The following is a 24,885-nucleotide window of genomic DNA, read 5'->3' as shown; positions in this document are numbered from 1 at the left end:
AACCGAGGTGTATATGAAATAATATTCATAATAAACTCAGTTGATAAAACGTCAAATTATCTTCTCTATATATCCGGGGTAAAAAAGTGGGTCATGGGATTTTGTTATAATGATTCTTGTCAAGGGTGTATTATTCCATTTCAATGTCAAGTATTATTGTATTTGAATCCCTGATTTGTGTTCAAAGATTCGGTATATTCGAATTGCAAAAGCATTAAGTAGATGCATGTATGACGTCATCAATTGTTGCCCACATCGAAAGCACGCCGTAGAAACTTCTAGGTGAACACCTGCCGAAACTTCTAGTTGCCTGGCAGCTGCGCCCACTCTCGACCAATGGAAACTTAAAAAAGCAGCAATAAAAACTCCATTAAATATATATATATATGTATACAAGTATTTTTTTTGTTTATTTATCGAAAAAATCATAAATAAAAACGATCTAGTTTATGCGCATCTGTTTTACATGCAGATGCAGAATTACGTGTACAATTTTTCATTATTTATTTAAGTATTCTATTAATATTAGCCTGCAAATGTTTCTTCTATTTTTATGCGAAGGGAAATTACTCTCAGCATCGAAACTAATCAAATTTCTGAAATCCAACAGAGATATACAATTTTTGTTCCTTTCTCTTAGCAAAAATTACACATTTTGAATTTTATGTTCTTTTTCTCATAAATTGATGTAAAAAGATGTTCTTGACGATATCTTGATATATGCATATATATGTATATATTTATATATCTCTTTCTCGGTGAGGAGAGCCAAATGTTTTCCGTTAGCTTTCGTAAATAAAACTCCTAATTTATTAGATGATACGGTATTAACTTACAAGGGGAAACGATTTGCAGCAACTACACTAGCCACCACAAACGAAACTATCGTGTGGACTCAGCGTGTGTGAACAGCTAAGAACTACTATAGGTAATTGATATTTGCTCCAGATGCTCGCTGCACGCAGATACCAAATGAAATTTTTCGCCAATCTCGTATTCGAAACAAAACCAAAATAGAGAGAAAACCTACTATCTTTCTGTGTGTGTATATGTGTGCATGTGTATGTCTGTTTGTGTTTGCTGTGTTAGTTGGCCAAAAATAAAAGTGATCCTTCGCACATTTATGCCACGTAATTATATTGATTTTGATTATCCTTATCCCGCTCCATATAATCACGATCGATCAGTGACTCAATGCGCTTTTTCAGATCAGCAGGCTAGGGAGATAAGAAGCAAAAACAAATATAAAAGCAATTCAATCAGCTTAATTGGTACTCTACGCACCTTAACGGGAAAGGTTAGCTGGTTGAACAACTCGGTGATGAGCAAATTGTGACTCAGTGTCTTACGCATTTTCATAATGCGCACAATAGCCGCATCGATCTGATACTGGCGATCCTGGAAAACGCGCTCCTCCGTCGCCTTTTGCTCCTCGTTCTGCAAACAGTTTAGTTTTTACATATTGCTAGATTAACTTCTATTCTTATAACAATCTATTGCTTACCGTTTCCTTCATTTGAATTTGATTAATCTTGATACGGAACAATTTGTTAACGAACTCATTATTAAAATCAAATTGATCTCGATCCTCAATGTCGCGGCCTTTCGGCGTTTTGGTAATGACACGTGCACGTCCACATGCCAGCGACTGCAGTGTGCGCCGCAGTTCACCATCCTCAATGTTGGTGGCAGCCAAGATCTCCTCGTAGCTGAGCGTAGGCTTGTCGTTAAACAGCAGCAGAACCAACGCTTGAAACAGCGACACCATCAGCTCCTTCGGACCCTGTATGTTGCAATACAAATATAATATATTAATATAAAATATACAAGTTAATGTTGCCCTAAAATGTTGGCAAACTAAATGTTTCAGCTACCGCATCGAATTGTGCCCGCAATACGCAATTTCCCAGAGTAGGCTGCCATTGAAGTTTTCGCCCGCTGTGTTTCTCCAGATAGAACTTGTTGAATATCTGCTGGGGATTGATAAACTGTGGGGGCATTGTGACCTCAGTGGGCGCATATGTTGGCCAATAGCCCATGGTTAGGATGCTGACAGTCAAGTCTAGATTGGTTACATCGCGATCATTGCTAAGCGTATGACCGCGAAAAGCCAGATTCACATCACGACTTAATTCCATATCCTTGAACATGCCCTCCAGCTTCGATGTAAAGCCGCCGCCGCATTCCTGTTTCAATTTCGACAACATACTCTTCTCGGAATCAACCGAGGCTGATTTGCCCACCAGCAAGCGTTTGGCCAAATCCTGCAAAGATCAAATATTAATTTCTTTACGTATTAATTATATTTATAGTATATTTAACCTTTTTGTAGAATGCTTCAAAGACGTCCTTGCCATGTATAAAACGAAACAGGACCATTATCTTGTCCAAGGTCTTTTCCAGCTCCTCGTCGGTGGTGCCCTTGTTGCCAGAGCGCAATTTCATATCCACATATTTAGCTAAAAATATTTATATATGAGCATAAGCATATTACGACATTCGTTGTCAATTTATATATATATAACAACATTGACAAAGAAAACATACCAATAAGCTCAGCGGGCTTGTTGGCGCGCTGATTGATGAAGAATTCGAAGGCCTCTCGCAACGAATTTGTGAATTTCTCATTATGCTCAAAGCAAGTGCGCACAATAACATCCATTTTATCCTTGAAGTCCAACAGATCTTGCACCATACTCTTATCCTTCTCGGGGTCAATGACAATAGTGCGTCCTTTTTTCTACAATATATAAAAGAGTTTGATGTGTAAATGATTTGCGAATTGCATGCAGTTAGTTGGCTATACCTTGATGTAGCCATTAAAATTGCCGCATAGCTCGGAAGTGCCGTTTTTGACGCGACTAAGCAGTCCATACAAAAGGGTTAGATCGTTCAGTCTGTTGTCCTCTAGCAGGGAGTCAAGGCCCTTTTGCAGAATGGTTGTTAAGTGTTCGGCAAGCAGTTCCTTTTCCACATTATATATTAAAGGATGTCTGGAAGAGCATTCAATGAAATAAGTTGATAAATAAGTATATATATTATATATTAGCATACTTTGTGCTGGAGTCCAAGTAGTGCAACAGACGCTCATTCTCCTCGGCCAGTCGTTTGCTCACATGCTGTAAGTACTCGGGCACCTCCAATTCCTGCATCTTTCGTTGACTCTCAGCCTTGTACAGTTGATTGGTCGCATCCAGGAACTTTTCCTCAAACGCACTGCTATATATCTGCAGATCGCACAGCATACGTACTAAACTCTTGAGCAATCCACGATCGACTGTTGATCCCTGTCGTTCCTTTTCAATCAGCGCTAGTAAACCATCAACGGTGCGTTTCTGCACAACGCTATTCTGGGCAAAGTGTATGCGAAAGAGGTCCAGCCCCATGTCCCAAATAGAGTGTATGGACGAATTTTGCAGCACATAGGTCCGATCCATATATAGAAATATGCTGCGTATCATGATCATTTGCTGACAAAAAGATAGCCACCAATTGTTGATCTTTTCCAGCAAAACCTAAAAAGCATTTAAGTGCAATATAATTGATGATTTGCCAGCTGTTCGCTTCACTTACCAGCTTGTCCATACTTCCGCCAGTTAGCTCTTTAAGTTTAATATTTCTTTTGACGTGCTGCTCGGTTAATTCCATCAGTTTTATATATAGCTGTGCATCCATTTTATGGCTGCACATATTTACAACGGCCTGGTAGAGCTCCTCCAGTGAATATTTGATGGGCTTTGATAATTGAATAGCGATAACGGCCTCCTCAAGTTTCACATAAGTGTCCTCTGAATAGTTATCGGGCAGTGTGGGTTTAGCTATAAGGAGTATATGTAAATGGTATGTGAATCGTTATCGTTTATCACTCATCCTTATCGGGACTTAATAAATGCTTAATGCTTACCCTTAAAGTTCTTAATAACTATCTTTTTGACATCACCCGGCTTGGTGTTGTGTATGGCGCCCATCCGATTAAGCAGATTTGAGGTAGTTGATGCCGAACGCATATCGCTGCCATGATGCGAGCCCAGTTTCGAAAAATTCGGCAACCGTTCGCCGTTTGTGGACGCTGCTGAATTCATATTTTGGGCAGCGAAGGCGCTCCGGCCAAGGTTGCTCGCAGTCGTTGCGTTGCTGCTGCCGTTGTCCCCCTTCTTCAGGCAGGAGGCAATATTCTCGGTGTCGTGCAGTTCAGTCGTATCCATGAGCTTGTATTTCTTTGCTGCACTCATTGCTTGGAATGAGTGTGCTGTGCCCAATGCGCTGGAGCTGGATTTGCTCACGGCGCTGGCTTTGGCGATGACGAATGCAGATGGCTACTGCTAACCAGACAATCGCTTGCTCTGAACACTGTCTCCCTAAAGATTACACTGCTCCGAAATTTATTAGTTTTTGGTGATAATCAAACGGGAAAAAAAATTGCACTCGTATTGGCATAAATTTACCCCGTGCTAGTGCTAAACAAATCCGACGATATCGATAGAAAATGCCTTTCGCTAGTTTTGCACACTTCTCAGTGTCGCCATCGGCAATAAACGAATAGCTTTGGTAAAAGGCACTTTCTTTATTGAATTCCAAGTGGCTTGTTGTGACCGGGCACTAAAATTGCAACGGGCAATGATAATGATTACTATTTACGCGTTAATTCTTTATTTGCACTGAACAGCTCAATTTATGCATTGGAGATTAGTGACAGAAATCGATAATATATCTACTTGCCGCCACAAGTCTAATCCGCACACGGCAATTACAGCAATATCGATACCTATCCGATAGAATAAAATATGTGCGAACGTATGACAGCACGACCATGCGTGACCTGTATGATGAGTTAGCTAGTTCACTCATACCCGTTTACCCGGTCATCATTTACCGTTTCATTCAAACATAGATTTTGTTTTTGGTAAAAACACAACCTTATATGTATGTATATATGTAATAAGCGTTGAGTTTTTCTTTTATTTGTCTTAAATATAATATCAAATATGTTTTATAAAGTAATATTAAGGTTTTGCTAAAATAAATACTGAAACGTGTATACAAAATGTAAAGGGTGGCGTGTACATTAAACAATAATTGTATCTACAGTTTACATATACATAATGATGATGTGTGTGGTATACAACAAAGTCAAACAAGTCCAGAACTCTTTGTTTCTCCTTCCTTCCTTCCTGCTCCCTTTCTTCGACAGCTCGCTTTGGAATTAGATATATATTTATATATGTGTGCTTAATTGGTAACAACTTCTAGGTACAGAGGGTTGAAATGTTGACTTATCGTTTTTAGAACTTTATGTATATCATAATTATTATTTTTAAATATGTTCTTAGCATTTGGGATTTAGTATTACGTTTGCAATTGAGTTAAGCTTTAATCTGAGTAAACCTTTCTTTTTTATTAACGTTGTTTTATAAACTTTCATTTAAATCCATCAACAGTATTACATAATTTGTGTCCGCGTTCTAAATAATTTGTAAAGCCAGACCAGGTCGGCTTTTTTATTGTTAGTACATATTTATATATATATATCTGTATATATGTATATGGCAGCGTATTGTTAAGCATATATCAATACCTATTTTCATCGATTTCGATATTCCATTTAAACACACAAATCTTGCATTAGTTTTTTTTACAGCATTGGGAGATAGACTTTTTGAGGAAAGCGTGATGTTTTTTGTTTTTTTTTTTTTTTTTTTTTGGCTAGCAAGTAACTTAATTCAATATACCATAGGATAGGATGATAATGAGTAGGTTTAGCTAAAGATTATAGCCTATAACACATTTGCAGGACATATTCAGTTGTAAAAGCAATTCAAAGCTGCGCCTACTTATAGTATATACTTTAAAAAATGGTAGCAATATCGATTTAGATATACACAGTAAGTGTTTACATATAAATTTAGTATACTTTAAATAGGTTTTCTTTACAAATAATTTTAATAATAGAGAATTTTATAAATGATTTGGTTTGCGTTGATAGCACAACAAAATAAACCAAAATAATAATAATAAAAAAAATAATACATATAATTGTAGTTGTTTGCGATTAAAAAGTGTAATAAATAATATCTTCTTTCTTTTTTGTATAATACATGCACGCAACCATACAAATGCACACTCGCACATACACACACTCGCACACCTCGACAATCATACTCTCACACAGTTGTACAGACGCACAGGACAGTTGAGCTGCCCCTTTTAGTCGGGCAGCATATGTACAAAGCTAACGGGGAACATGCCGCGCCGTGCCGGATGCCCCTCTATGATGCCCTCCATCCAATTCTCGTCATCGGTGCGCTCATTGAGCACAATCAATATTTCACCTTCCTTAAACTCCAGCTCATCATCGTTGTCCGCAACACAATCGTAAAGGGCTCGACAGCGACGTTGGCCATTCTAAGGGACACAAAATGTGTATAACAATTATTTCAATAATATTTATAAATATATATAACAGCTTACATAATGCAATTTTGAAACGGAACCACTTGCATTCTTCAGTTGATTATCGGGCGAGCTGTTTAGCCTATCATTGTCGCTAGAAGAAATATTCGAGTCGGCGGAATGATCCAGGCCGCCGCCAGAGGAGTCCATATCCGTATGCCAGGACTCATAATCCGTAAAATTGGCTGATTGGTTGATGAGCTAAGCGGAACAAAAACTTGAATTAGTTAAATGTATATCAAATAAATAATGAAATACAATGTTTCAGTTAGTGCAACAAATATTATTAAAAACACAGAAGATAAACAGACAAAAGTTTTGGGTTTTTAGAGTTTGAGTTTGAGTTTAATTTCGATTTAGAGTTTGAGTCTTTTGAGTATGCGCGATTGGAGTTAGAAGAGCTCTAGAGAAAATGCACACGGCACATATTTAGTAAAAACAATCAAAATGATGTATATAGATATATATATATAATATAAACTATAGATATAAATAAACAAGGAACAGAACAACAACAAGAACGGCATAAATTTGTTTGATTTGAGTTGTTTTGAATTGATTGATTTGTCTCTGACATTTACCGTTTCCTCGCTGGAATGCTCTAATCTCAACAAGTTCTGTTGCTTGCGCTGAAATTTGTTGGAATTGCAGGAGATATACACATGGATACATTGATCATAAAAAAAAGAACTAAGCACGCGCGCGGGTCTTCCTTGTCTTCGAGAATGGAATGACAAGGATGCAAACAACTTACCTTCCGTGGCGGTGCGATTGGACCCTCATCCATGGAGCTAATGCTCTCATTCGATTGTCCATTTGGTATCTCACGTTCTGAAGCAGTTAAAAATAAAAAAACTATTATTCTATTTGTTTATAAATAAGAGATGGTAAGGTTTACCTGCTGGCGGACCGGGCGGTGGTATTTTGGGTCTCATCAGCGCCGATTTATCCACATGTTTGAGTGTGGGTAGCTCTCCAGTGGGCGGCAGCACGAGCTTAGCGCCCGCTAGATGAATATTTCGATTCAATGATTCTCCACTGGGCGAACGCTTATGGCCAAAGGTTGTCATGGGCATTAAGCTGCTGTTGCTGCCGTTGCCAGCACCTGCACCACCGCCACCACTTCCACTAACGCCGCCTGTTATCCTTGGTGAACTCTCCACGCTCCGCATGTGCGGCAGCGTGCCATACGCATCCATGGACTGATTCTTATGATTGATAGAGCGAATATCGTTGGCATCCATATTCTGTGAATGCCTGGGCGGATGTGGCAGTGTGCCATAGAATATACTGGCCGGAGTACCGGGCGGCGGTGCTGGCGCTGTGCGCTTCTTCAGTGAATTCATATTAGCTGTGGACGTAGATTTCCGGGCCCCTGTCACATGACCCAGCTCGCTCTGCATGTTCAAGCTGTTCCGAGTGCCACGCATATTCTGGCTGCACGCCGAGCTGGGACTGGAGCCACCGCCGTTGCCGCTGTTGCTATTGTTATTGCTGCTGCTGACCACGCCCAAATTGTTGCCACTTCCCAGATATTGGCCAACATTTGTGTGCTGCTTGGGCGATGTGCCCGCCGACTGCGTATAGCTGGGCAACGTGAACTGTCGACTGGGACAATTGGCAATTGGACTAGAACTGGACTGTATTGAATCGCAAGTCGATGAACGGGAGCGCAACACGGGCGAATCGCCACCAGCAAAGCTGGGCGGACGTGAACGCGATTTCTGCAAAGAGTTAAAATACTTTGAGATTTATTGTAATTTCTGAAACGATATATATTCCTATATATACTTACGCGCTCATCTATGACAGTTTCATCATCGCTGAAATCTGTAGAGCCGTCCTCGTTGGGCAGATTCCAGTCTGTGTTGATGTGATCAAAGGCGCTCTTCTCTCGCTTTATGGCACACTCAATCTGGATAATGAAAACGAGTTTTAGGACGAAATTTCATTATTTTTATAAAACATTGGCATACCAGCTCCTTGCAGCTATTGTGACCCATCTCTTTGGCAATATCCAGCGCTGTTTTGTTCTGTGAATTGCGCAGCTCGTAGTCAGCGCCTGAGCGCAAGAGCAGCTTCATGCATTCGCGACGATCGTGTAGCGCACAAAGATGCAAAGGCGTATTCTTGCCCGTCACATCTAGCACACCGGCCGGATTGGTGGCCTTATTCAGGCCCTTGGGCGGCATATTCTGTATTAGAAAATCGACAATGTGAAGCGTGGAGCCGGCCTCGCGAAGCACAGCCAAGTGGAGAGCTGTTTCGCCCGCATCGGAACTGGGCAAACAGCAGGTGAGATCGGCGCCCTCGGCCCACACCTGCAGCAGCTGACTCATGTCCGCGTTGACAATCGCCTGCTCCAGATCGCAGCGCAGATCATTGTCATCGGAGCAGGTGCGCATTACATAACGCTTCGCCACATATTTGGCGCGTATGAAATCGTATCGCTCCTCCCTGCAAATTGAAAAGCATATTAAATACGTATATCCAAAGGACTGAAACTATTTAGCTTACATGCTGCTGTCGTGGTTAAGCTTGCCCCTGCCCAATTTGGCTTCCATAATGTCATTCAACGTGCTGTTGCCCATGGCGCGAGCTATCAACAGATTGGCCGTTGTTAGATTGTCTAGCGTAAGACTCTGGATGCGCGAATGATGCACGCCCAGATCCCGATGCACGCCCGAGCACTGTATGCAGACGAGTATGCCAAAGTTCAGGCTGATCCAGGTGACATCGTTGCGAGATCCACAATCGCAGCAGCGATCGTTGCCCGGCAATAGCTGCACATAACGTATCACTGTCTTTTGTAGCTCCACCAAGCTGGGACTCATCTGCGGATTGGCATGCTGGAAGGCTTTAGTAAGCGCCTTCTCCTTGCAATTCACCAATACTGCCATCCAAGCCTTCTGATCGGATTCGTCCTCCGCTTGAAAATGATACGGACGATTGTCTAAGGGAGATTAGAGAATATTAACATTTGCTTTGGGGTTTGTGATTTGAGAATCGCTTACAGCTGATCAAGTCGAAGCCACGCTTATCATCTGGCACCGGCTTTATCTGACAGGTGAGCAGATTAACACGCGTCGGCGGCTTTGATTCGTCGGCATGGAATATATCCAAGAAGCCATCACTGGTGACCCGGCAGCGTCGCTTCTGCCATACCCGCCGCACCTTGCCTTCGCTCTTCTTCAGCAGATGTCCCTGCCGTGTTACACCGTGATGCTTGTCGCCCTGGAGCTGATGGAGCGAGTAACCGGCACCCGCGCCACCACTGCGATTCTCCGATGACTGCGCATTGTCCACACGCTCAAAGTCCGGCGTGCTGCGCAACAATGTTCGCAGATCCAAGAGACTGCGCCTGTCCTCGTCCTGCTTCTGCTTGATCACATGCAGCTTATCGCTCAGATCGCCGATGTACGTGCCAAAGTGTTCGATTGTTTGCAAGCCATCTTTGAAGTAACTGCAATGTCAATAAATCCAATTATATAAAGGCGTACACACAATCAAACCGTAAACAAAACAAACAAAAGCGAATCGACCAATTAGCATGCAGCTCAGCAGGTTTTCGTTGCTTAGCCTGCTCAGCGAAACTTACTTATTCAGCGCGTGATAATACTCGATGAAGTGCTGCAGCAGCTCGATGCCAGTTTTTGTTTTGATCTCTTTGTATTTCAGCAGATATTCGCAGGTCTGCAGCTGATAGAGTCTGCGCTCCTTTTCCATTTCATCCGCTACAACGGCAGCGTCGATCTCCGTACGCACCATGCCCGCCTCCTTCGCCTGGGCCTTTTTCTCCTTCTCGATTTTGATAAACTTGGCCTCGTAGTCTTTGGCCGCCTTATCAAATGGCCGCTTCATATCGCCCTTAACGCCGCGCAGCTCGCTCTTCAGCATCGAGTCCACCGGAAACATGACAATGTTGTTGATGTTTTGCATCTGTCAAGTGAAAGTGGGACAAGATAAGACTCAGGGTTAACTTAAAAGTCATTCTTAAGTATACTTAAAGTTTTAAGATATCTTTTTGAATGCTTTACTAAAAACTTTGTTGAATTTACTTAGTTGAAGTCTTTTGTTTGCTTAATGTTTATGGCTAATTTAATATGTTATCTAGTGCGAAATTTTTCCAACTTGTCAAATACTATAGAATGCTCCTTACTACTTGATTTGATGTCTACAATGATCCGATAAAATCAGGCCTAAGGTCTTAGATATTTGCATTTGTTTCCCAGTCCTTCAATATTTTTGTTATTAATTTATATCTATTTATCTAGTTAACATCTACCTTATTTCACAATAATAGTTATCATCAAGCTATAAATATTATAGATTTTGCTTACAGAAATTATCACCAATTTTTCCTACATTCAACGGTTACTATCCTATTTAGCATACACACGTTACTTCACAGTTCTATTAATTCTAATTGGCTTTTGATTGTGTTACAATGCGAACTAACATTGAAAGTTGACTAAGCAGGCAAACAGTTCAATTGACAATAATTTTGACAAGGACTTAAGTAAAGTCCTATTAATATTATGAATGTGTTTTATGCTTAATCAATCAACATTTTGTTTACAGTTCTAATACAATATGCTCACTTCATAAGCTTTATCAGCTATTGTAAACTTAAAAGTAATATAGCCTATCTACAAGTCATATAAATGTATATAAGTTTAATCTACCCCTTACCAGCGTTTTCATTAGCGCACTGAGCTCTTTGGTGACCACTGAGAACTTGAGAAACGCCGCCCCAATATCGGGCTCATCCTGATCAATGACCTTGCCGCCCAAGCGCTCCAGCGCGCGCACCATAAACATTTCATTGTCCACATGAGCTAAATGAATGAACACAAATTATATAAATTAATATATAAATCAATTAAATCCGAATTACAATGCGTCACTTACTATTGCCAGAGTTGTGTATGGCTTTCACGGCCTTCTTTAGCTTCGTCAGACCCTCGCGATCAAACTCCAAACGCTGTAAAGAGATAGAGCAACATATATCAATTATTATCTTATCACGCTTATTATACGAGTTGCATAAGATAATTCATATCCGAAAATTGTTTCCCTAATTGATATGATGCATTTTTTCAGTTCTTTTTTTTTTTCTTTTCTCCTCACTTGACTCGACTTGTTTAACCTTTTGACTTTTTCAATTAATTTTAATTCATTTCATTGAATTAGTGACGCGTGCAATCAAAGTTCTTTGCTACATAATTCGTAAAAACTTTTCAACTTACAATAAAGAGGGGAAAAAAAAGTTTTCAATTAAAACTTAGCCAGTTATTGAGGAAGCAAAAGTAAAATTATAAATTTAATAACTTTTACTGTGCAGAAAAAAGAATGATTAGATAAATGCTTCAGATAGTATATATAGTATATAGTGGTACTTAGATACTTGAAAAGCACAATTGAGCGACAAGAATTAGGCGATAAATGGGGAGTAACTGACTGCTTAATGCTCTGCCAAATATATTTGCTATTTTTGGTTCGAAGTTTGAGCTAAATGGATAATTGTCAGAAACTTATGATGGAACCTACGAATCTTAATCATAAAATTTCTACAACTGTAAATTTATAGATGTTGACCAGTTAGTAACACCCCCTCCAGGCATGCCCGACTATTATACCAAATATATATATTATCCAGTCTCTCTGTTTATCCACATCAAAATACTCTGCATTCATACTGATAGACAATTGCATCCAGCCAATACACCCCTTTTCCCTTTTCATGAACGAGCATAGGCAAGCAAAACATAAAAATAAAGGTGAGTGGGCTGCGATAAGCGAGCTGCGAAAAGATGTTTAAAGCGTGCTAATAAAGATTAGTCATGTTCATATAAACAAAGTGGATGGCAAATATTTGGAACGCAAATCGCTTAGAACAATAACGAAAAATTCTTAAGTTGGTCAACCTCGACAACTGGTTTCCGTTTCTCTTTCTAGCAGCCGAGTGAGTTTTTTTTGTTATTCTTATATTTTTTACTTCTGATATTCCGTTGTGCGCGAGGCTTGATAACAAAAGAGACGAAGTTCAGGGGAAATACAAAAAAACGGTTAAATTTCTGATCAAGTTACTCTATTTTTTTTTTTTTTAACAGAAAACCACATTTTATTTATATTTTTTATTAAAAAAAAAAATACATGTTGTGAATAAGCTGGACTGTAAATAATACGCTTATTGAGGAATTTAATAACATTTTAAATACATATATAAAAATATATATATATAGGCCAATCATCAATATATGTATATATATGCACATATATGGCGGCGTTCTTGCTTGATTGAATAACATTTCTATTTTGGGGCAGAGCCAAAACAAAGACATCAATGAAATGAATGAAAGGAAATAAAAGGAAATGATATGAAAGGTGTGTCTTCTTACGAGCTCATTTATTGATTCGTTTAGATTTTTGGGTCGCGCTTTGACTAACCCATCGCCCATCACTGAAATTAAATATTAAACATTTGATTTGATGTCAAATGGCAAAATCTAAAAAGCTATCAAAATGTATAAATATTTTAAGCTAATTTGTGGCACAGTGGCGCAAGAGCCCAACAAAAATCTGGATATATAATTTGGAATTTTAATTTAAAAAAAAAATGTATTATTATATTTTCTATACTGATTGCTTTTTTTTATTAATATAAAATATTCGATTTATTTAAGCAGTTACATATGTTTTAGTTTGGTTGATTTTGATTTATATTTAAATTGTATTTCATTATAATATTGACCATTCCCATTGAACTATTAAAAAAGCATTTTAAAATGAATTTCCAGCTTTCAGGTCAATATATAATAAAAGCTTCTAACCAGTAAATATATATTAGCAATTAACTAACGTATTTATACATTTACTACATCTCATATTCTTAGAAATGTTCTTCTTCAAATTCCTAGATATTGATCCATGTCTTGTACATGCTATTTCGTTATATTTAGGCCACAGTGCGTCGTCTGCCAGCTAATTTTAGCAAAAAGAATTGGAGCGCCGCACGATTTCACAGAGAAATATTTTAGGGAACAGCTTTAGCTCCGCAGAACTAGAACTATAGCCAATAACCAATTGCCGGCAGTCGACAGTCGACAGCCGTCAGCCAATATACTTATTTGCTGGCAGACAAAAGCGAGCATTCAAACGCAATTTCATGCGTAATCAAGTGTGGCCGCGCGCCTCAACTGCTGTTACATGATTAATAAGCTGCGATCGCGGGAATGCAGCAAACAGCTTTAAGCTAAATATGCGACACACATATGCCAGCGTCTGCTTTATCAGAGACGCCTTTCCGCCCGCACTTGCCCTTATCATTGCATAGCAATGGGTATGTCAGCGTGTATGTGTATGTGTGTGTGTGTGTATTTTTTATGGGGAGTAACAGCAGCTGCAATGACTAAAAATAAAGCGTTGCGTTCTCGAGTGGCAATGTCGAAAAATGGACAAATTGGGGGAGCATTGGAGGAAGGGAGCAACGAGGAACGAGCAGCGACCCAGCTGCATTGATTTCAGAATATGCACTTTCATTATTTATGACTTTTAATGGAAACCAAGAGAAGAAACCACCTGCAATTGCCTACGCCGACGTCATCGTAGAACAAATGCAAATGCCTTAACTGAAGCCAAGTAGGGAGAGAGAGAGAGGGGAGCGAAAGAGAGAGTAGCGGGAGTATGGGATTCATTTGGCACAGCGCCAATTTAATGCAATACCTTTTTTGCTTTCCCTAGGTCGTCGCATTGTGAAAATACATAATAAACAAAATTGTTTTTGTGGGGGAGAGACTATAGAGTATACAGTATATAAAAAATGAATAAGCACTATACGTATTTGTGTGTGTGCATGCATTTTATAACGCTGGATCATTGATTAGCTACCTTGAACTTAAGTGAGCGAGAGAGACAGAAAGAGAGAGAGAGAGCTTGTGAGCGAATGCTTACCTCTTCCAATATGCTAATCGTTTGACGGCAATCCGGCATGCGGGATGCAAACGTGGAGGTGGTGGGCGAATTGTAATCGTCGCGCGTCTCCTCCACGAACTCAGCGATGCCAATTAAAGCTGGCGGCATTTTGATATTGTTGTTGCTGCTTCACTTACTGCTGACCACACTTTTTGTATCTCTACTTTTTTTTTGCAATTTTGCACACACTGGAAACGGCACAATGGGCGCGCACTAGCGAACTTCAAGGACACCCAGGCAACAACAACAGCAATAACGGCAACAAATAAACGAGTAACGACGATTGCAAGGCAAAGCTGAAACACGAACCGGAGACGACGAATGTGTTTTGTATAACGACGGCACAGCTGCTGCTGCTGCTGCCGCTGCCGCTGCTGTGGGCAACAATAAAGGATCACACAACGAGGCAACAGGAATAAGCAGGATAACAGCGACAACGTTCACGTTTTGCCCTCTCTTTGTGTTTTGAGTGTGCGTCCCGTGTGTACGTGTGTATGCGTGTGTGTGTGAGCGTGTACTGGTGTTGGCACGTTGTCTATATGGGAGCACTCACTTATTACTCTCTTCCTTTATGCAGCAATTTTCGCGTTACTCCTTTTTGAGTGTATTTCTTTCTATTCACTTTTACACACGCTGCCGTTGCACAGTTATTTTACGCACAAACCATTTAATTCTGCTTGTCGTACACTTTTTAGGCGCGCCACCTGATCGCCTCATCTTGCAGCAAAATTCGAGTCGCAGTCGAAGCGCAATTAAAGTTACAGTAGTAGAGAAATGCGCCGCGCATATTTACACCCAACTGCAACGGTTTTAGTCACATTGCCATCACTCAAAAAATCATTTCTAAACACTTCAACACAATTAATGGCAAATTGTGTTTTATCGTATATTTTTTTTTACTATTTACAACTAGCCCGAACCGGAGTTGGGATTAAATATTAATATTGCAATTTTTGCTGCTCTGCTGGCGTCGTCGTTGTCGCGTACGATGTAGCAATGCTGTCTATACTTCGCGATCCAAAATGTACTAAAATTGACCAAAGTACAAAATTCGTACAGCCAGCACAGAGGCAATGAGTTTCAGGGCTGGTATAGATGATTCCACTCACGAGCATTGAACGGAGCTGGTTCGCACATGAACACAAGTAGATTTTGACAAGAAAATACATACAACTTTTTTAAAAATATATCATATATAATAAAATAAATCAATTTAATTTAATAATAATATTTTGAAGATATCATACCAAAATAAAAATTCTGTAAAAGATTTACCATTGAGCAGTGTTCGCGGTAGTTCTTTAATGAACCAAAAAAAAAAGACTGCAACAAGCAAGTTAATCTGTTCAGTTCCATGAGCCCGATAGTGATACTGTTCACTCGCTTCTGAGCGAACAAGCAGCACGATTTATTTCCCATTTGGTCAGTACATATTTTTTGCAATTATATTAATAAGAAATGGCTGGCAAACGGCAAGCTACAACCAATCTAAACCATGAAAACTGGGATCAAGAAGAAGAGCCGGAGGAGCGCGGCACATTCCGAACAGCGCCCCCCGAAGAACTAAAATCACGCGTTATAAGGAAGGCGACAAGGCGCAAGCCTCTAACCGGCTCATCAGAAGGCGAAGATGCCGGCGAAACCCCAAGTAAAACTGTATTCAGCGGCTTTTCAGGTGGGTCCCAGCTGCATTAAATGTGTTTGCTTTACTCATAATATACGTATATAAATTTGTAATTGCAGGTTTCGGCAAGCCAGCAGCAGCATCTGCAGCAACCGGCAAACCATTTGCATTCCTGTCTAATCTGTCGGCTGCAGCTCCTCCTTTGGCTGTATCTACATCTCTAACTACAACAGCCGCCAACAGCTTTCCAAAGCCAAGTGGTAGCTTCGCCAAGAATGATATAACTTCAGCTTCACCAGCTAAACAATCAATAGCAGGGCCAAATTTAACAACCATCATAAGCAGCACAGCATCGACTGTACCAGTAAGCGCAACTTCGATGATTTTCGGAAATACATTTACTAACAATGCATCAAAGGCTCCCGCCTCAATGTTCAAGCCAACTGTGCCCGCCGACAAGTCAGCGGCGTCGGGCAATATAATTAACGCCTCTAAGGAATATCGTGATAGTGTCGCTGAATTGAATATGGCTGTAATGAAATTTCTGCAGGAGCATATGGATAAAAATCCGTATTGTATATTGAGCCCGGTATTCGAGAGTTACGATAAGTATGTGAAGGAGTTGCGAGAGAAAGATGAAACTAAATTAAATGCAGCAAAGACTCCGTTGAAGGCAACAGATGCAACAGCCACACCAACAACAACAACGGCATCAGCAACATTAGCTGCAGCTGAAACTGCAATTACAGTTCCTTCTTCCAGCAGTAGCTTCTTCTTTGGTAAGCTGAGCACAACTTCCACCGATTCAACGTCAACATCTGCGTTATTTGGCAAACAATCAAGTTGTACCGTAACAAGTGGTGGCACCACAACCTCTGCTAGTACACCACTCTTTTCGTTTGGCTCCATCCCCAAGGCAGGCACCGCACCAACCAAGTCGGAAGCAACGTCCAGCACATCTTCGCCAGCAAATATTTTCAGTTTTGGTTTCAAGCCAGCAGCCGCAGCAGCAGCTGCTGATAAAGAGCAGCCCAAGAAGGGTTTCTTCTTTGGGGGCACAGATCCACCCGTTGTGGCTTCTGCTACAGGGGTCACTCCGCCAAAGTCAAATGGATTCACATTTGGTGTAAAGGATGACAAGCCGACCACATCTGTTTTCTCGGGCTTTCCCAAATCGATCAACGATACAGCACCTAGTGGTTTGTTTTCTAGCAGCTCAAGTTCCTTTAGCTTTGCCAATGCTAAGCCCAATCCAAGTGATGCGAATGCCGACAACAACGATGATGAGGAGGATAAGCCACCAGTTGTAGAGTTCAACAAGGTAATGCTCAAACACTACCTGAATAGGTAATCTAATATTTATTCCATTTTAATTATTATACTTTCAGGTAGTTGAAGATGACGCCGTTTATTCGAAACGCTGCAAGGTGTTTGTGAAAAAGCAAAAAGATTTTGTTGAGCGTGGCGTTGGCACCTTATATCTGAAGCCAGTCAAGGACTCGAAAAAGATGCAATTGTTGGTCCGTGCTGACACCAATCTAGGCAACATTCTGGTCAATCTGCTGTTGACTAGTGGCCTACCCTGTCAGCGAATGGGCAAAAATAATGTCATGATGGTATGCCTGCCAACGCCCGAGGAGACAAAGCCGATGTCCATGCTGCTGCGTGTAAAGACCGGAGAGGATGCTGATCAACTATACGAGGAAATTAAAAAGCATACAGTCTGAAGAAATAATGCATTCACTAGATGAGTGAATTTTAAACTCACATTTATGTTATTTGATGAACGTTTATATTAACAAATTATGGAAACATAAAACACAAATACAATCAAATGTTTTGAGCTTTGCAATCCCTGCTTAGTCGACAGAGGTCACAATTACCTTGGCCTGAATCAAATCTCTGAAGTTAACACTTAAAATGGGGGCGGAATCTGTAGTATCATCCAAACGGCTGGAATACTGTTGTAGTACATCAGCAAAATTATCGGAATATGCTACAAGTTGAATAGAATTTGTATTTAAGTCAGTTTATTGTCTCAACAATTAATAATATTTACCGATTACAGCAATTGTGATGGATTTCGTACGACGATTAATGTAGGAGCAGGTGCCCGCGATATTATCCGTAAACGCTGTTGGCGCCTGTGCCCCCTTCACCTTGGGCAGCTTAAAGATTATCGTTTCACCCACATTGGGTAAATTTTCCAAAGGGGCTGCATTTTGTAGCATATCTTTAATGATGTCCAATGACGTATCCTTCATTGACGTATCCTTCAATGGCACCGCTTGAACATCTGAATCAGAGTCATCCACATTTGTGTCATCCAACACCATGACATCGTCATCCGAATCAGAGTCCAATATACTTTGTGTTGTCTCTTTGACCTGTATGTTATCCTTCGATTCCTGCTCCTGCTGTGATATCTCTAAAGAAAGCTGAGGCGAACTCTTTGGTGTCATTGTCGAATGCTCCAAGCCAGATTTAATTGGGGTAATCACTGCTGTAGATGTCTCTACTGACTGTTCCAATTGACTTTCATCCATTTTATGCTCGGCTGCAGGCGCCTTGGCGGGAATCACAATTTCCTCGAGAATTTGAATTTCTTTATGTTTGCGTGAAAGCCTAAAGATGCGGACAGACTTCATGTCCAACTCCATTAGTTGACTACGAAATTCTACTTCAGGTTCTACAGGCTCCAATTGCAGGCTCTTCTCCACAGTTGTGCCATTTGGTGGCACATTTTCTTCATCTTCATCGTCCTTATATAGAATATGATTATTTGAAACGCTTTTTTTGTTGAAACTGCTGAGGTTTCTAGTAGTGCGATCTGATTGATTTGAGATACTGGACTCAGTGGCAGCTGTGGCTGCTGATTTATTATTATCAACACTGCTAATATATGAGGCCCGTTGATCGTCTTGCATTGATTGATCCTCGCTCCCTGCTGCATCTGTACCATCTCTGATTGAGGCAGGCTCCATATAGGTGACCTCATTTCTTGTTATGCTTTTGCATTTGGAACGCTTGGGCAGATTGGGAGTGGAGCTTATCAGCTCATTTTCTGTTTCAGCCGAACGATTTTTGCGTTTTTTACTTCTTTCAGTCGGATGTGAGAGTTCCTCATTAGAATTTCCGGTTGAATCTAGTTGAAAGGCCTTAAGCGACTCCGTCGATTCGATTACTTTGATGGACTCTTTCGGGGGCACATAACATCCATCGCTGGTCAGTAAACTTATGTTCTGCTACAAATGGTTTTAAAACTCTTAATTGGAATTTAAAAATAAACAATCTAAACTTACCAAATTGAACAACTTTTGAATGTGATCTTGCAGATCCTTAACATTAGCCCATGATACATCAACTAACACCAACGAGCACCGACGTTCATCACAAAAGAAGTTGGATAAATCCAATTTTATGGGAAAATTGTGCATTGTCCTCAAATTATCATCCCATTCAAAATATACTACAAGAATTAACCATACAAGCTTGCATTTGGATTCAATACGCTATCGGTGGCTTATCGATAAGCAAAAACGAATCGAGTAACAATTGCCTGATTATTCTGAATCGTTAACAGAATATCGGGTATATTAAGAAGACTAATGAAGAAGGCAAGAGTTGTAAACTTACCAAATAGATTATTTTAGTTATTAAAACTGTACAAACGAGAATATAATAAATGCCGAAATCTTAATTTTTTGTCATACGCAAATATAAAATTCATATGTAAATGTATGCATGTCACAGTCTGTTACAGGGTATTGCACCGTCAAATAACCGCAATTGTTGCATTTGTACTCAAAGCGCAGAATATCGATAAACGGAACATCCCTCACAGAGAGCCCTACCACTTCTTGTATACTACTCCAACGAAAACGAAAACAAATAGTTCCCTTATCACTTAAAATTTAAGTTTAGTCATCCGAATTCCTAGTATGGCTCATTATGTGATAATGCAACGCATATAACAACCAAATAAAACTCGTTCAGAAACTGACCAAAATGAGTAACGGAGAAAATAACTCAAATGCACGAAGCCAAAACCAAGGCCAAAGTGCTGCTGGAGGCAGCGCGAGTGGGAGTGGATCAGCGAGCACGGCTAGCGCTTCTACAGCCCAACATCGATCCAGAAATGCAGCCAGTCAGGAAATACTAGATGCCGGCAGCGATGAACGGGGTATGCTATATGAATTTCAAGCTCAGCTGTTGTCTAGCTGGCCTAAGCCTGGCAAACCAATAGGCACTGCGAGTAAAACTAAACTAAAGACAAAATTTTGAAAATTTCAAATAAAATCTCCACTTATATTTCCTTTCCGTGTGTTTTGTAGCTGCTGGCACAACGGCTGCAACAAAGGAGAAACGCAGCTGGTTCTACTCGCTGACCAGGCGTAAAAAGTCGGATTCTGCGTTAGCCAGCTCTAGCTCGAGCTCAACAGTTGCTGTCACCACAGCCGCTGGCGGCTCCCAATCAGCGCAGCTGCAAAACAACAACAATGAACCACTGGGCGCCGCCATGGAGGCCAGCTGTTCTAGTGCCGCTGCATCCGATATCAATAGCAGCAGTCTGGGTGGCGCTTTGCGAAAGCGTAAGGATAAGAAGAACATGCTCTCACGTATCCGGAAGAAAATGGTATTGGGCCTGAGTGCATTGCGCAACTGGCACTCCATGGGCAATGATTGTGATTGTGATGGCGGCACCACAGATGCCATGTACGAATTTCTGGCGCCACCCATACGTGTGGAGCCGACATTGCCCTTCACCCATGACTACATGCGCTTCATAAGAAAAAAGTGGCTGGAGCGGCAGGATCCGCCAAATGAGGTCATGTACAAGGCATGCTCCGAAATGCTCAAGTATGTGGAAAACCTGTTTTTATGAATCATGCCCTAAGAGATGACGAATGAACTTAAATTCTTACTTTCTTTCACTTCTTCTTTTGTTTACAGTCAAGTTTGGTACTGGGGCGAGATTTCGCGTCGCGATTCGCAGCGTCAGCTGAGCGATAAGCCCACCGGTTCGTTTCTGGTGCGGGACTCGGAGTCGACCGGTTCTCATTTTACGCTAAGCTTTCGCATTTTGAACGTGACGCTGCACTACCGTCTGGAGTATCGTGATCAGTTTTGGCATTTTGAGGAATTGAAATATGAGTCGATTGTCGAGATGATTGAGGACATTTTGCATCGCTGCACCAATGATAATTTCGTATGCTTCGTGAAGGTGCCGAACGAAATGCAGCCGCCATTTCCAGTGATACTCAAGTATCCATTGAGTCGCTACTTGAACATGCCCAAGCTTCAGGATCTATGTCGACGCGTGCTGCAGAGACAGATGCCAGTCAGTGAGCTCGCCCGGCTGCCAGTGCCAGCACAGATGCTCGAGTATCTGTCCGTGGAGCGTGAATTGGTATTTCAAAGCTAGGCAAATGGTGGTCCTGGTATTAGCTTTAAATCCAATGTTAGAAACCAAAGAAGGTTAGCAGAGGCAGCGACACAATTAAACGGCACTGCCACAAATTATAGATATATATAGTTGGAATTGGAATTGCTTGATCGTGATCGTGGAAACTTGAGATCGAAATCGAAAAGAAACAAAAACACTCAAACACATGCCATAGATAAAACACAAACAAAATGTGACTAGTGTTTCACTTGCATTTGTAAACAAGCAATTAAAACACGCACAAACGAGAAATTGACACTATATATAGGTATATATACATACAAACATATACCATAATGAATACTGTGCATATGTATGAGTATATGCATGTTTTTAATCTATAACTGTATTAAATATATTTGTATTCTTATATACACACACGTATATACATAGAGATATCCATAGAATACACATATGTTATTGGCCAAAATTAGTCTATTAACTCGTTTTCCATGGTCAAAGTCTGTAAGCCTAAACGATATTGATACTAATTTATACTAAATATATATAAATATATATACAATGTGTGTGCTCTTTCAAGAAAAGTATTTGTATAAATTAAAGTTATACATAAGCTCAAAATATTTGTGTTATACTATATATGCATTTGATTCCTACTGTCAAAACTAACTTTTGCTATTATACTAGATATAAATATGCTATACATATATACATACATATATGTATATATATAGATCACTTGAACTGTGCGGCATTTGTTTAACTATTGTTACAACGTGTATTGACATTTATTTAACACTAAAAAAAAAACGGCATCTATAATTTATGTTTGCATATATTTTATCAAATAAAATTAATATTAATATTATCTACATTAGTATAATTAACTTATAAATCTCCGCTATTCTCATCACTGCTGCTGCTGTCTGTGTCCTGCTCGCTCGGTGTCTGGCATCCAGCGTCTTCGTCCGTGAGATCCCCTAGACCGTATATCCGGTATGCCTTAAAGCCTTCCACCTTTTTGCCATCCACATAGTTGAAGCTGAAGAAACACCTACGACAGAGATATGAAGGATCGTGCAGTTGCCGGCGTGACTGCTCCACTATGAAATGATAGCCACGCAGTCCGCACATATAGCACGCGCGTCTATTGAATGTACTGAAGCTGCGCAGAAAGGGATAGTGACTGGGGTTAATAAATTTACTGCGCGGCCTCAAGACCTCCACCTGCGAGAACACAAACAAATGCTCGCAATTGCCATGATGCAGATACTGTACGGGTGCACCCAGCCTAATGGTTAGATCGATGAAGCGCGTCGCCTCCATTGAAGCCACCTGGAACTCTTCTCTCTCCATGCCGTGTGCTGTGCGTGCCCACTTGATTACAGTTTCAGAGTAGTCACAGTTGTTGGGATTTCGGGTATCGTTATAGAAGACTCCGTTGATGAAGAAGTAGCCAGGATCTGTCTCGAGCACAGGCAGCGGCGCATCTGGCTGTTCGCTAATATCGACAAATCGTTTGCCATTACAGATGCAAGAGATCTTATCTCGTAATTCGCTTAAAAAATTGCTGCCCAGGCAGACGAACTCTTCCGAAAAAACGGGACGCTCCAGCTTGTAGCTACGATGCGCTGCACGCGGTGGCCTATAAAACCGAACGGTTAACTCCAGCTCGAATTGCTCAAGGGTCTTCCACATTTCAGACGAATCATCACTTGGCGACGGTTCGGCGTTCAAACGATAGCTATATTGTGTTCGGTTAAATGGATTTTTGCGGGACTTCGCCTTGTGCTCATATATGGCTGTATAGGTCTTTGGCACAGGCTTATTCATTTTCGGTTTCGATAGATTGGGACGCTGTATTTCGGCACCCAGCTCAAATGTGTAGATTGCATTGTCGTCTGGGGCATCAATCAGCTGCAAGGAGCAGCTTTCAGCAACTTCTGCTGAGACAGGTGAGGCGTCTGAAAAGTAGAAAGGAACATTCTCTGAACTTTTCTCATTTGGATAATTTAACTTCTTGGCATAATCCTCTAGGAATTGACGTAGATTTATTGATGGCTGGAGTGGTTCGAGTATGTTTTCCATAATTTACTAAAAAGGAAAATCAAATTATTATAAGTACTTTTTTAATTGAGATGGCAGCGTGTCACGTACGATGTACGTTCTAATCGTTTTATAATTATAGGCATTTAAAAGCGTGCAATTTAACAATTAATAAGCGTTTGTATAGTTAAAAAATGAAATCAACATAAATATATCATAAAATACATTTGCTAAGACTTTTTAAAATGCTGGAACACGCTCCCATCTTAAACGTAAACATACATTGCTTATTGTTCCTCGACAAATTTGTCAATCGCTTCTTTATATGTAATATTTAGCTTTAGAGTATGTGGCATTGATTCCTGTTGCTGTTCCTCTTCCGCCTTAATATCTTGTGGCAGATTCTCAATGTAGACCCGATCAAAACTGATTACCTTGTCGGATTTATTTAGATATTTATATTGCTGTTGGCAAACTGGTTCATAAAGTGGATCGCCAACTGCGCTCTTTGTGTCTTTTTCGAAGAACACATTAGTGCCCATAGCCATGTCATAGGAACCTGCAAATACATATGGCAAGGTTAAAAAAAGTCCCTTTTTGATTTGTGAACAAACATTCCGTAGGCTATACCTTTATATATACAGCCATTGATTTCGGCCATAGGTGTATCGCTTTCAATGGCAATTATGCGAATAGCAGCATCCTCGTGCTTTAGCTGATGCGGTGCTAGATGATTTTTAAAGTCAGCATACACTAAATATTCGGTTTCTTCGTACTCAGAGTCAGAATCAGTCATGTTATTAGAAACTGAATGCGGGTATGTTTAGTTAATGCAGTATGTTTGTTATCGATAACTAGCATGCTGTCAGCGATTATTTAAGTCTATATACCTTCTCTAACACTGAGGCGAATACATTTTCGCTGCGTTTTTTTGCGTTGACAAAATTGTTTCTGTGAAAATTTTGTCGGACTGTTGTAAATACAGAAATATTAGTAAATTTAAATGCTGCTGTTAGTGTCCGAAAGTGTGAAATAGATAAATATTGAAACAGCCCAATCAACAAATTATCAAAACTAATATTAAGATAAAGTTGTTTCCGTCGTTGGTAGCGTGTGGATTATCATTGGGCGGCCATTTTGAGCGAACGCATAAACGTCAGCAGCAGCAGCGCCTAGCCTTGTATTTTTGACGTAAGTGCTGCTGAAATTGTAATTTAATGCGGGAAATGTTTCTGTATATCCATATACAAAACAGATAAATATGCATGTGTATTGTTGTTTAATTAAATGCAATAACAGTGCCAAATTGAGAATTTATGACACGTACATTACTATAAAGTGCGCCTCTCTTTGAGCATGACCAATAATCGAAGTTTCGCTTGCT

At 40.3% G+C, this 24,885-nt stretch overlaps 7 protein-coding genes across 12 annotated transcripts; 2 read left to right on the top strand and 5 right to left on the bottom strand.

Moving 5' to 3' along the window:
• Positions 1-379: 379 nt before the first annotated feature.
• On the bottom strand, positions 380-4,715 carry Cul4 (cullin 4). Of its 2 annotated transcripts, XM_018106651.3 has the most exons (11): positions 4,446-4,715; positions 3,905-4,370; positions 3,574-3,818; positions 3,055-3,515; positions 2,807-2,993; positions 2,548-2,740; positions 2,323-2,459; positions 1,875-2,264; positions 1,505-1,783; positions 1,285-1,437; positions 380-1,217 (listed from the first exon to the last, which is right to left on the bottom strand). In XM_018106651.3, exons 2-11 carry the CDS (start codon positions 4,230-4,232, stop codon positions 1,122-1,124), a joined length of 2,469 nt encoding a protein of 822 aa, XP_017962140.1. In that variant the 5' UTR covers positions 4,233-4,370; positions 4,446-4,715; the 3' UTR covers positions 380-1,121. The 2 variants fall into 2 exon arrangements, with proteins under 2 accessions (XP_017962140.1, XP_017962141.1); XM_018106652.3 differs by having other exon boundaries at positions 3,905-4,715.
• Positions 4,716-4,924: 209 nt separating this feature from the next.
• Asap (ArfGAP domain of ASAP) lies at positions 4,925-15,456 on the bottom strand. Of its 4 annotated transcripts, none has more exons than XM_018106092.3 (13): positions 14,404-15,456; positions 11,362-11,434; positions 11,143-11,288; positions 10,049-10,389; positions 9,465-9,913; positions 8,968-9,403; positions 8,427-8,907; positions 8,246-8,365; positions 7,349-8,192; positions 7,205-7,281; positions 7,032-7,079; positions 6,469-6,651; positions 4,925-6,402 (listed from the first exon to the last, which is right to left on the bottom strand). In XM_018106092.3, the coding sequence occupies exons 1-13, from the start codon at positions 14,530-14,532 to the stop codon at positions 6,205-6,207; spliced, it is 3,525 nt and encodes a 1,174-aa protein (XP_017961581.1). In that variant the 5' UTR covers positions 14,533-15,456; the 3' UTR covers positions 4,925-6,204. The 4 variants fall into 4 exon arrangements, with proteins under 4 accessions (XP_017961581.1, XP_017961582.1, XP_017961583.1 ...); XM_018106093.3 differs by having other exon boundaries at positions 7,349-8,174; XM_018106094.3 differs by lacking the exon at positions 7,032-7,079.
• A 313-nt stretch (positions 15,457-15,769) lies between these two features.
• On the top strand, positions 15,770-17,947 carry Nup50 (nuclear pore complex protein Nup50). Its single transcript, XM_018106096.3, has 3 exons — positions 15,770-16,099; positions 16,168-17,369; positions 17,437-17,947. The coding sequence occupies exons 1-3, from the start codon at positions 15,883-15,885 to the stop codon at positions 17,773-17,775; spliced, it is 1,758 nt and encodes a 585-aa protein (XP_017961585.1). The 5' UTR covers positions 15,770-15,882; the 3' UTR covers positions 17,776-17,947.
• coil (coilin) lies at positions 17,818-19,547 on the bottom strand. 2 transcript variants are annotated; one of them, XM_089261745.1, is made up of 4 exons: positions 19,351-19,547; positions 18,388-19,293; positions 18,108-18,321; positions 17,818-18,044 (listed from the first exon to the last, which is right to left on the bottom strand). In XM_089261745.1, the coding sequence occupies exons 1-4, from the start codon at positions 19,483-19,485 to the stop codon at positions 17,908-17,910; spliced, it is 1,392 nt and encodes a 463-aa protein (XP_089117871.1). In that variant the 5' UTR covers positions 19,486-19,547; the 3' UTR covers positions 17,818-17,907. The 2 variants fall into 2 exon arrangements, with proteins under 2 accessions (XP_089117871.1, XP_017961586.1); XM_018106097.3 differs by having other exon boundaries at positions 18,108-19,293.
• Positions 19,548-19,843: 296 nt separating this feature from the next.
• Socs44A (Suppressor of Cytokine Signaling at 44A) lies at positions 19,844-21,927 on the top strand. Its single transcript, XM_018106099.3, has 3 exons — positions 19,844-20,231; positions 20,383-20,908; positions 21,002-21,927. The coding sequence occupies exons 1-3, from the start codon at positions 20,057-20,059 to the stop codon at positions 21,471-21,473; spliced, it is 1,173 nt and encodes a 390-aa protein (XP_017961588.1). The 5' UTR covers positions 19,844-20,056; the 3' UTR covers positions 21,474-21,927.
• Positions 21,928-22,272: 345 nt separating this feature from the next.
• Positions 22,273-23,543, bottom strand: Pbp49 (proximal sequence element A Pbp49). The gene has a single exon (XM_089261813.1). It carries the CDS (start codon positions 23,541-23,543, stop codon positions 22,344-22,346), a length of 1,200 nt encoding a protein of 399 aa, XP_089117939.1. The 3' UTR covers positions 22,273-22,343.
• LOC108654628 (uncharacterized) lies at positions 23,215-24,415 on the bottom strand. The gene is made up of 3 exons (XM_018106104.3): positions 24,132-24,415; positions 23,784-24,060; positions 23,215-23,549 (listed from the first exon to the last, which is right to left on the bottom strand). Exons 1-2 carry the CDS (start codon positions 24,295-24,297, stop codon positions 23,789-23,791), a joined length of 438 nt encoding a protein of 145 aa, XP_017961593.1. The 5' UTR covers positions 24,298-24,415; the 3' UTR covers positions 23,215-23,549; positions 23,784-23,788.
• Between the last annotated feature and the right edge of the window lie 470 nt (positions 24,416-24,885).

Source organism: Drosophila navojoa, chromosome 5 (assembly GCF_054131105.1).
Source record: "Drosophila navojoa isolate 15081-1374.11 chromosome 5, UAZ_NAV_1.0, whole genome shotgun sequence".
NCBI classification, from domain to species: Eukaryota; Metazoa; Arthropoda; class Insecta; order Diptera; family Drosophilidae; genus Drosophila; species Drosophila navojoa.
This window is presented reverse-complemented; position numbering and strand designations above follow the sequence as displayed.